General features: G+C 38.5%; 1 protein-coding gene across 1 annotated transcript; it reads left to right on the top strand.

Moving 5' to 3' along the window:
• The first annotated feature begins 2,578 nt into the window (after positions 1-2,578).
• Positions 2,579-7,647, top strand: LOC139814744 (uncharacterized). The gene is made up of 4 exons (XM_071781219.1): positions 2,579-2,857; positions 3,650-3,745; positions 4,192-4,350; positions 4,731-7,647. Exons 1-4 carry the CDS (start codon positions 2,766-2,768, stop codon positions 7,393-7,395), a joined length of 3,012 nt encoding a protein of 1,003 aa, XP_071637320.1. The 5' UTR covers positions 2,579-2,765; the 3' UTR covers positions 7,396-7,647.
• Positions 7,648-12,093: the final 4,446 nt, after the last annotated feature.

Below are 12,093 nucleotides of genomic sequence, written 5' to 3'. Positions count from 1 at the left end.
AGAAAGAACATAAAATGGATTAGTATATACATTTCTTATCCTTCAGATACAAAGGAATTATATTTCTATTCTATAAGAAATCGCAATGCATTCGAAATAGCGCTTAGATAGAGCTCTATTAGAATACTATCTAAACATAATTTCGAATATATTACGAATTTTTATGGAGTAGAAAAGTGATTTTTTTTGTATCTGAAGAAGAACTCAGAATTGGTGACATAGAAAAGAATTTCTTTTGAACTCTTAAGAGTTGTTTTGGGACAGAAATGATATACGGAAAAAGTACTTAAAAAATTTTTTAAATCAAGAATTTAAAAAGAATTCCTTTTCAATTCTCCGTGCTATCCGGGAACATATCGTCGTATTAAAATTAAAATTTCATTTATCGCATTTTAAATTAAGCATGAATATAGTATATCTTATTTTTATTTTGGATGCATAATTAAATCATTCGTTTATTTTATTTAATGTAATAAAACTATTTTATATTAAATATTTTATAATTATAATTGTTTTCTTATAAGTATAATGTATAAAATATTATATTTTGCTTTTCGGTTGTTCAATATATGTTATATAACATTATATTTTCTAATAATTTACCTCAATACATTTATATTATTCAATCTGCAATCACATTTATATAATTTTATTTTTTCTCATTTTTGAATTTTTTTTCTTATTTTTAATAGATACATATAAGATAGATACATTTAATAGATAATAAATATTTATCTTCATTATTTTCATTAAATTCAGATTAATTTCATGTAAAAGTGGAGTGAGAGCGGAGAAAGGAAGAGCAATTGAGAAAGAAGTTCAGAGAAAGACGTTGGGCGCGTAAAACCGCTCAATAGCACGTGATTGGCTCTTATACTTTTAGATCCAACGAATCAGCGTAGCGTGTCGATAAGACGACACTTAACAGTTGTGTCTGCCTGAACGTGGCCGTTCAGTTGGTGCTAGTGGGCGCTTACTTATTTCGCGCATGCGCACTCCATTTTGGACAACACTAACATCAAAGGCGCCGACAGAGAGTTGCGCTACTGTATATACTGTGATCTCGTGGAGATGATTCGCCGCGTCGAAGTAGGCTTCCTCGGCGGCAAGAAGGTCGTCTTGTTGGAAGTAGGGGGTCGACTTCTTCTCCTCCGGAGTGGCCGTCTGTAGCAGCTGGACGTGGAGGGCTCGAACATTCTCCCAGAGTTCTTCCAAATTTGTCAGTCTCCCCTTCGTCTTTGGGAGAGTGACCTGAGCTTTGGGAAGCTTTTTAAAGTTTATCAGCGATCGCTTAAGTGTAGCAATCGCATCGCCTTGGGCGATTAGCAGATTTTTGAGATCCAGAGACATGTCAGCGAGATGTTTGGATCTTGTAGGCGAGGATCTGACACCTGTGTGTCAATCCGATCGAAGAGCTGGTGCTCTTGAAGACTCCGCGGCGAGAAGCAGGGCGATACTCGCGGGAGTCAAGGACGTCAGGCCCGTCTCCGCTTGCGACTCCGCGGCGAGCAGCAGGGCAATACTCGCGGGAGGCAGAGACGTCAGGCACGTCTCAAGGCAGGGCGCCCGTCGGGCGGCGGTGAGCGTATCTCAGCACCATACGTTTTGCTGGAGGTCACGCAGGAGCCTCCGGAGCAGAGTGAAGCCGGGTAGCACCGGGCTTTTTCGACACTGGTGGACCTATCTTTAAGTGAGCGGGTGCAGAGCGCTCATGGTGGAAGAATACATGGTGTGTGCAAAACTCGTAAACCACGCCTCTTTTCAGCCTTTGGGGCACGAAAAAACACAGGGCAGGCAACTGCGAAAAACAAAATGTTTAGCTTTGAAAGTTTGGTACGATTGGTGTCTAAACATCCTTCTCGCACTCCCTGGTTATTATCTTCTATCTTACTTGATCTTACTTTACTTCTGCATATGTCATTGTTGACATTCTCTGTCGAAACGTGAGCGTCGTGAAACGTGAAAAATCGTTGAAAATGGTGCGCTGCATAGTGAAAAACTGTGAAAATAATTGCAGAACATGCACACCGGAGCAAGCAAATTTTCATAAATTACCGGATAACAAAATAATCCGTGAAGGATGGTTTCGGAGCATTGGAGAGGTTATATTGCCTTCGAACATCGTTAACGGTATGCCTTTGCATGATAAAATTTAAATTTGTTTATTTTGATATACTGTATTATGAAGTAACAAAAACTATATTGTTTGAAAGATTAGAAAAGTTTTGTAATGTATCTCTTTTATCTGTTATTTAAGCACGAATTTGCTCCGTACACTTTACTCCGGATCTTTCATTCAATCAAAGAGAAAAAGAGGAGAAAATATTTTTAAAAGACGACTTTTGCCAACTGCTGTACCAACGTTGCATCTGGTAACAACAAACGAACAGTAAGTTGGATGTGTAATTTATTAAACAAAGCAAATATTGACGCTCCCTTTTTTAAAAATAATTATTAAAAATAATAAAGTTAACATAAACTATTAATATTCATACGCTTATGACAAGATGACTATGGATGTTGCTCCAAGAACCATGTGACAATGAAACTACATTTATATTTTCTTTATTAGGGCACATGACAAAGGCAATGTAAATTGTAACATTGTTAAGCGGACCTTTAATTTGGTTTGTCCATCAACGTCACCTCTAGAAGCAATAAATGCTGCAAGTCTGTCGCCTGTGCCAGGCCCATCAAAGGAGAGAATCTCATCTGTTGAGCCGGAACTTTCATCTTTGCTACGTTCATCAACACCCGTATCAAGGATGATGACAGAACCTTTGCTTGATTTAGGTCTGCTGGATAAGGCAGATATGACAGGTCAACATGAAACTCCAACAACGTCAGTGTCTTGTCGGTATGTATTACACTACAAGTACTTAATTAGCGCTACTAATAATAATAATCTCATAAATGAATATTTTAGTACCCACAAACCACTACAGATATCAATAGAGCCATAAAAAAAACAGTTTTCAGATCTTTGGTCATACCACGGGCAATAAAAAGTTTATAAAAACCATTATCAGTGATAAAGTCTCATAAAGTACAGATTCTTATGGAGGATTCACATTACGTCCGATGTTCGACGTACGACGATCCGACATCCAATAACAGAATTTATTATTAGAGACAAAAATTTCCTATTGGATGTCGGATCGTCGTACGTCGAACATCGGACGCAGTGTGAATCCTCCATTATCAAACAAACCTGCCGTTGAGAACGTTTTGTTACTCGTGGTAAGACCGAAGGCCTGAAAACTGTTTTTACTACCGACTGCAGTTTTCATGTGCTGAAAAATACAAATAGAATTTTCAAATCTGCACTCATTACTACGAATAACAAACTTTATTCTTAAAAGACGTATAAGACTTTTCTTTGCCAGCAAATAAAAAAAAGTTCAAATAATAAATACTTCCTTCTTGACTTTATCTGGCATTTATTAAAAATCAATTACAAACGACACAACGTTTCGACTAGGCGCTTCCTAGTTATTCTCAAGTGTACCTATCAATAATTACAAATATTTAACTAGGAAGTGCCTAGTCGTAACGTTGTGTCGTTTGTAATTAATTTTAAATAAATGCCAGATAAAGTTAAAAAGGAAGTATTTATTATTTATACTTTATTCTTTTTATGTCTTTTCAGAAATCCTTGGCTGGAACCAAATGGCAGAGTCAACCGTACACCAGAAGGGCCTTTTGATTCGTTGTGCAACGTACGGAATTCTACGTTCTCAACAAGGTTTGTAATACTCACTTTGAAGATATATCAATTCGGGTTTTTTGACAAATGTCTATTGAATTCAATAAAAAATTATTTTTTGTTGAATTATTCAATCTACCATGAAATGTATGACAATTAAGAAATCTCTCATCGCCCACATAGTTGTCTCACAAACATATTTAACAAGTTGTGAGAAAAATGTTAAGTCAATCGGTTCAACCCTTTCATCTCAAGAACAGTGTACCTTGTCAATGATTATGAATATACACAAATTGGTATATCTTCGGATTGATTGTTTATTTTTTTCTTACATTTCGTGGAATTACATTTGCAGACAACATTTGTATAGTAGATAACAAATATCTATAATTGATTTTGAGATTTGAGATCTATTGTCTTTTTGCTATGACTTTTTCCGACTAACTAAGTTTTCGAGTTACTTTACTTATGCATTTCTTTTGTAGGTGTGAAAGAAAGAAAGCTGTATTACATAGGCGCAGTGAACTTTCAGCCGTTCGTCAATTGAAATATGGGAAAACCCGTTTGACGTCGAAGATCACGGGAAAAGAGGAGAATGAGTATTTCAGCGAGGAAGGAAGTCAACGATTGAAACGTCAGCATCGGTGAGAAATACTTCCTTATTTACTGCATAATTAAATATTTTGTTACGTTATCAGCATTATTTTTTATGAGAAAAAAAATGTTTGTTTTTTAAAGTAATATTAAAAAAAATGTAATAATCTGTCAGCTGTAATGCTAACATTTGTATTAAACTATTTTTAATGTAAACAATTTTAAAAAATGCAGTAGCGGTAATCTTTTCAGTATTAAAGTGAGATCACCTACAAAATTTTAAACTAATTTTTCATTTTCACACTTCCTTTATGTAACAAAATGACATCAATATTCTTCATATCTTTCAGACTGTACAGTAACTTGAAAATAACATAAAAAAATATTATGTAAAATGTAACGCAAAATAATGATCTAAAACTTATTTCAGATTTGTGGATGACAATTGCACCGGCAGTAGCCGTGACAACACGACACGCAAGGAAGAGGATCCGTATGAGACAATTAAGTGGATGAAGGATGAATTAAACCATTATCGAACACTTGGAGAATTTCATAAAAATTCATCGGAGAATCACTTTCAGGAACAAAACTTTCTTCAAGCGAATAACGTGGCATTAAAATTGGAATTAACAGAACGGGAACAGCAGTTAAAGGCAATTCTTGCCGAAAATTTAACACTGAAAAAGTCCATTGCCGATCTTCATGTAAGATTAGAGACAACGAATCTCGAAAAAGAAACAGCACTGACAGTGGGTGTCACTGAAAAGGTCAAAACGGTACTAAACCCATATTTTACCGAGGGGCAAATACGGTGCTTATTAGAAAATAAAAAATGGGTGAAGTGGTCAGTTGATGATTATGCTTCTGCCATTTCGTTTCGGAGCATCAGCCCCAAAGCATACCGTTACTTCCGTTTAAAATTACACTTCCCTCTACCATCGCTGGCATCATTACGAAGATGGGCACTAAAAAAGTTTGATGTCTACGAAGGCTTTTTAATGGACGTACTAGCGATCATGAAGCAGAAAAGCGCAGACCTATCTGAAATGATGAAGATCACTGTACTCACTTTTGATGAAATGGCAGTATCTGATGAAGTACGCTTCGACTCGAAATTACAAAAGTTGATCGGACCATGCTCCAAAGTACAGGTCATTATGGTACGTGGACTATTTGGGAATTGGAAGCAACCCATTTATTATAAATTTGACCAGCCAATGAAGAAAAACATTTTGGATGATGCATTAACACTTTTGCATAATGCTGGATATCAAGTTGTTGCATGCACATCGGACATGGGGAACAAGGGAGTATGGGGAGAATTGAAGATCACTCCCGAGAAACACTACTTCCAACATGCGTCAATTAAAGACGCTAAAGTGTTTGTTTTTGCAGACGTTCCTCATCTTCTTAAGCTTCTAAGGAACTGGTTTATTGATGATGGCTTTACATTAAGCAACTGCAAAAAGACATTTACTTCTCAAGTTTATGAGGAAATTGTGAAGATGGGTAACTCTGGAGATCTTCGCATAGCTCACAAAATAACCCAACAACTCCTTAATGCTCGACAAAACTTGAGGCAGTCAGTGCACCCGGCAGCAAAACTCTGGTCCCACACTGCTGCGAAAGCCATCAAATGGGCCGGTGATCACCAGCTTTTAAAAGAGGTGGAATATCTCAAATACTCTGATTTCGTCCTGGCTGTTAATAATTGGTTTGATGTTCACAATTCCCAAACCAAGTACGGCACACACCCAGGTGTTAATGGTTATGGTATGGATCTGGAAAAGCAAGAACAAATATTATCTCTGATGACTTTGCACATGGAGAGCATGCGAGTGGGCCGCAGGACAAAGATGATGCCATTTCAGGAAGGCATTATTATCAGCAACGCTTCTCTACGTGCATTACATGATTATCTTAAAATCAAATTCCCCCAAGATTTCCAATATATAATAACACGCCGACTCCAACAAGATATATTGGAAAACTTCTTTTCGTATATTAGGGGAATGGGTGCAACCAATGACAGCCCCTCTGGGTACGACTTTCGGTACAGACTCCGTTGGTACGTCCTTGGTAAACATTCACAAGCTTTGTTTACCATGAACAGAAATACGGAAGAAGACTTAAATGCAACATGCATGTCTTCATTGTCAAGTGCTGGCACTTCTCACACTGCAGAACAGCCTACATCCCGATATGTACAATCGGCTCAAACGACGTCGACAAGCACATCTGTGAAAAACATGACTTTATCAACCCCAAATTCAGAGTTACGACTTAATTCGTTTAATGAAAATTTCACGGATGCGACTGTTGTAGAGGACAATTTCAAATGTGCAGACGATAATCTCCAAGAAGAAATAACTCTCACACAGGAATTATTTAAAAACATTATCAATATTACATGCGATGAATTATTGGAGGATTCCGTCCATGAGAGAGATAATAACAGAAGTGACAATTTAGAAATCTTGGATGATGATGTATGTGAGAATGAAAATGAAGAAAACGACTTGTGGAACTTTATGCAATGTGGCTTCAAAATCCAACATCAAGAGAAGGAACCAGTCAGCTGTACCAATAGCAGCGATATAGTCCAAACAGCAGGACTGCAATATGTTGCGGGTTATGTAGCCCATCGCTTCATATCAAAATATCCATTTTTAGGAGAGCGTACAATCAACATTACTGACAATTCTCGTACGGAAGAATGTGACTGGGTAAAAACAGTTTCCAAAGGGTACCTAATTCATCCATCAGAGGAGCTTATGAATCTAAGCAAAGTTGTGGATGAATGCTTTGTAGCTTTCCACGGTGAAGGCTTTTCAACTGAAGATTATGTCATCCGAAAAGTTGTCTCCCTCGTTAAAAACTCCGGATACGATTCAAATTGGGTACCTGAGGAAGTGCTACAATGCCTCGTTAGAACTCGCACATACATCAGAGTGAACGAAATTAATAAAAGAGAAAATATAAGAAAGAAAGAAAAAAGAAAGACAAAAAAGTTAAAAAAAATGAATGTTCTTCCTGCAAAAAGAAAGCGCAATCTCGTCTACTCGAGAAAAAACAATGTACAATATATATAACGTTTGTAATTTTGTATTAATTATGTAAATATACTTGACAGAATGAAATAATGTATATAAATATGTGTATCTAAAAGTAAAATTTATAGTAATATTGTAATAAATTACATTTTTATTTCATACAACTCTCACTTTCTTAATTTCTAATGTTTCGAAACTTATGTTAATATGCAAGAAGAAAAAGTTGTTTCAAGAAATGTTTCAAAATAATACCACACTGTCGAGAAAGGATTGAAAAACATGAAAACACTTACACTTACACTTATTAATTTTATTCGTGCAATTTTATTTTTAATATTGATATTTTTTAAATATTTTTTTTTATATTAAAGTATGTATTAAGATGTAAAAGAAACAATAAAGATAACAAATAGTAAGAAGGAATACATTCAGGATTTAGAGGTTTTCATTTATGCAACAAACTGTCTACTTTTACATATATAATTTCACACGATTAACGAATTATCAATTAATGTCACATAATACACATACATATGTACATATGTAGTTGTATGTACATATGTTACAGTCTAGTCAGTCATAGTAAATTCTGCAATGTACCGCCACTTACATCCCTAGAATTCTAGGGATTTTTTTATGTTGGTAGACATATATTTTTTCGTGTCGCAATCAGAAAGAAACAATAGATTTTAGACAAAGAAAGAGTCGTTTTGCGCACACCATGTATTCTTCCACCATGAGAGCGCTCGGGTTTGTCGATTGAGAAGAGCGAAGACGCTCTTATGCGTTTCCGCGGCGAGCAGCAGGGCGATACTCGCGGGAAGCAGAAACGTACAGCACGTCGCAATGGCAGGGCGCCGGTCGGGCGGCGGATGCGTATCGCGATGATACGGTTGCTGGAGGTCGCACAGGAGCCTCCGAACTCCGAAGCACTTCACAATTCACAGGGCACCAATCTTTCGGAGAGCGGGTGCAGAGCGCTCAATGTATTGAGTGAGCCACGGAGTCACGAACGCGTATCGCGGAGTACCCGATGAACCGGGAATCTGGTTCGATTTGCGACGGTTCGAACGGCGAACTCCGTTTGCGAGCGAGTCGAGCGAGCGCGACAGTGTCTGTCTCGAAGCACAAGCGATCACTATGGAGACGGTCGAACTGTCTATGCCGGTTTTTTAGCACTATCCGGCTCGAAGGACCATTAAATGTTAAGTGGACCACTCCGGGTTTTCGCGCGGCGAGTCGAGGACAGTTCAAAATAATTAGGTTCTCGTTTTATAAAATGTAACAGTCAATTTATTAAAGTTTGTTACACAGCACTCGCTTTTACACTCGCTCCGATTCGTGGTCCGTTTTCGATGTCGACAATCAGTGTCGCGTACGAATGGCTAAGGCACACTTGGCTCACTGAGCTCCCGGCCGGAGCAAGCGAAGCGATCGCGGCCGGAGCTCCGAACTTTTCCGCGAGGAAACTTAGATACGTGAGAAACGCTGATTGGCTCCAAATCGTCGAGCGACCAGACCATTGGTCGCTGTACGAGCGATCACGCGATGTGCACCTGTGTTCCGGGCGCGAGCGAAAACACCAAAAAAACCGGGGGGAAGGCAAATAAACGCGTTTTGGAGCAAATCGAGCGTTCTCGAATATTCCCAACGCTCGCTTTCACTTTGCGAGCGTTAGATTCTCAACAATCAGTGTAATCTTCTTTCTTAGCAGTACAATTCTTGGCGAGATGGCCCACTTCCTGACAGTTGTAACATTTACTGCTTCCTCGCGTCGACCCCCTTAATTTGCTCGGACTTTCCTTATCCGTTTTAGGAACTCCTAGCTTGGGTTTGATGTATTGAGTTCCAACATACTTGCGACAAGGTGTTTCGGGCATTGTTAATTTAATCTTTCGGAATCCTCTTAATAGCGCTGGCACAGTCTCGAAAGAATGCATCTGGGCTTGATTTCGTAAATCTTCTGACGGAATTTCTTCGATGACGTAATCTACCATCTCATCTTCTGCAATAGGAACCCGATTTCCCAATATGAGCTTGTCATGACAATACTCACTAAACGTCTTCTTCCATTTGCGGGCCTCAAATTGTCGTCTCCGCTCCAGTCGTCCCAGTGGTTGATTAAACATGGCGTCCATTTTCTCAAGAAGCTCGTCTAATAACAAGATTGAATTATCAACTAGGGAATAATACCATTCCTGTGCTTTTCCTTTAAGTCTGCACCCCACCAAAATCTTGGCAGAATTCTCATCCAATTCATAAGTATTTTTTAAATAAATAAACTTGAGCCTTCCAGCGTTCAAAATCGTCACTAGAACCATGGTATTCGCTGAGCAGCTCGCTAATGTTTTTAATACTCATAGTAGTTCTTGATACTGTCGAAGAAATACTTCTAGGAGACGACCGCAACATCTCGTTCTCCCTTCGCAAAAACTCGATTTCCTTCTGCATAAGAGCTTTTTCTCTCACCGTTAACGCAGCTTCTGTTTGACGCCAATCGTTTCCTAACAATGATTGCGTTCCTGACAATGATTGTGTCCCCGACGATGATTGTGCCCCCTCTTGTTCCTGAGCATCTACATCATCTGCCTGTGCGTTATCTTCGTCTTCACCAACCTCATCCTATCTGGCCACCACGTCAGCCTGTCTAGCAGCTCTAGCTGCTTCCTCAATCCATGCTCCCGTCGGATCACGTTGTTGCATTCGCAAACAAGCTCGATTTTTCTTCCGGAAGTGGCCAAACCATACCGCTGTAGAATATTTTTTAATTGAATCACCGTAAATAAGTGAGGATCCATCCTTCTACGCGGCTTCCCGGTACGCTTGTATGTTCTTCTTTCTTCTCGCATGCAAACTCTCGATCTTCGTCGAATATGTATATCACCCGCACGAGTGTCCAATTCTCAACCCGCACGTGTTATGCTAGGTCTACAATGCGAGTCGTAAAGTCGTGAGTCGTAAGAATTGACCAATCACAGTCGATTATTCTCCTCAAATTCGATTGTGATTGGTCAATTCTTACGACTTACGACTTTACGACTCGCATTGTAGACCTAGCATTACGCACCCTATTTTATATTACAATGTGCGTGGAAAGTGGCCTATTGCGTGCGCGCCATCTGTGCGACGGATGGCCGATTCCGCACGCGCAAGAGATTTCTCACTCGAAGCCGGCTCGTGCGTCCACTCCGCACTCGTGTCCAATTCTCAACTTCCCGCACTTGTTACACAAAATATATTATTTATTCTGGTCGTTTACATCTCCCTTCGACTGTCTCTGTCTCTACGCAACTCTTACTATAGCGGACTTTACATTACACGGCGTCCCAATAGTCGTGCGCGCTACACAGCGGAAAGAAACAAACTAAGATGTACATATTTTGTAACTACTTGTGATACTTGTCATTGTTTCTTTTTAATTAACTTTTCTAAATTATAATTGTTACAGTATGTCTACTCCGAACTCAATGGTTTCACCATTGCGTTAATTATAGTTGTGTCAATTTTTATTGTATTGCTTCCTCATAGAGGAAGCTTTGTTTTCGTAAATTCGTATATGAACCTTTGATTGTGTATAAAGTTGGATCTAGTCAACCAAATTTAAAAAATATATATATGAAATAGGGGTAGAACTAAAGAAAACATTTTTTTTGAGTTTTTTATGCTAATATGTTCAGAGTGTTCTAAAACGTCGAAATATTGCATTAAAAAGGAATGTCCGGAAGTATGTGTGTGTGTGTAGGGTAAACCAGCCAGTGAATGAACGGGGTCCAGTGAATGAACAAAATCACTTATATTTTAAATATGAAAAAAATTATGGGTCAAAGATAAATAATTTTGTGATGAAAATTAAGAGAAAAATTAACAGGTGGCGTTGAGATCAATGTCACGGTTATAAACAAAGTGTCGACTTAAGGAGAAATATTTTTATGCTTATGACGTGCAAGCTAATAAGAGGTTAATTTTGGAGAGGTTGCGATTTTACGTTTGAATAAGCGTTATAATTGATTTTCGAAGGTAAATATTGCATCATATAAGTAAAGATAGAGTCAATATTTTATTTTGTCAAACATTTTTCTGTAAATTCGTAAAAATACGCTAAATATAATGATGTCTATTCACTGGTGTGATTTTCTAACCTTTTCCCAGTGAATGAACATGTGGGCTCTATTTTGGTAATTAGGTAGTATCTAGATAGTAATGGATAAATTGACTTGACATTTTTAATTTTCGACATTTTTAATTAAAAAAAAAACGTCTCTATAGCTATTATACGTATGATTCAATCCGGTACTCCCGAAAGCCGCTTACCAGGACGAGGAGGCCGAGGATCGAGCCCGCTCTGAAGAGAATCATTTCGCTGTCACTTTAATCGTCACCGTGCATCGTCGTCTCTCACCCACGAGTCTCGACGTTACGCGGTGCGACGGGTCCCTCGTGGTGAGGCTCGACCGCCCCGCGCTCGCGACGTAATCAAAACAATCCCGCCGCCGCTTGCCGTAAACATCGCGTTGTTCCGCGCGATGTCACCCTAACCTATAATCCGTGCCGCCAGCCGCCACTGCCGCCGACACTCGTTGTGTATGTACGTAGAGCTGTACGCGCGCACGTTTTATAATACATAGGTTTATATGCTTTATAGTATTATTCCAGTGCAAAAATAACATTCTGTGATTGTTAAAATATAATATTTAACTTTAATTATTAAGATCTATATACATTAGTAGGTATGTATCT

The sequence above is a fragment of the Temnothorax longispinosus genome, chromosome 6, assembly GCF_030848805.1.
Source record: "Temnothorax longispinosus isolate EJ_2023e chromosome 6, Tlon_JGU_v1, whole genome shotgun sequence".
NCBI classification, from domain to species: domain Eukaryota; kingdom Metazoa; phylum Arthropoda; class Insecta; order Hymenoptera; family Formicidae; genus Temnothorax; species Temnothorax longispinosus.
This window is presented reverse-complemented; position numbering and strand designations above follow the sequence as displayed.

Excerpts from the sequence above, each read along its gene's own strand:
- LOC139814744 (XM_071781219.1), top strand. The coding sequence starts at position 2,766 with ATGATGACAGAACCTTTGCTTGATTTAGGTCTGCTGGATAAGGCAGAT. Across the intron at positions 2,858-3,649 it reads ACAACGTCAGTGTCTTGTCG|AAATCCTTGGCTGGAACCAA; the intron begins GTATGTATTACA and ends ATGTCTTTTCAG. Across the intron at positions 4,351-4,730 it reads CGATTGAAACGTCAGCATCG|ATTTGTGGATGACAATTGCA; the intron begins GTGAGAAATACT and ends AACTTATTTCAG.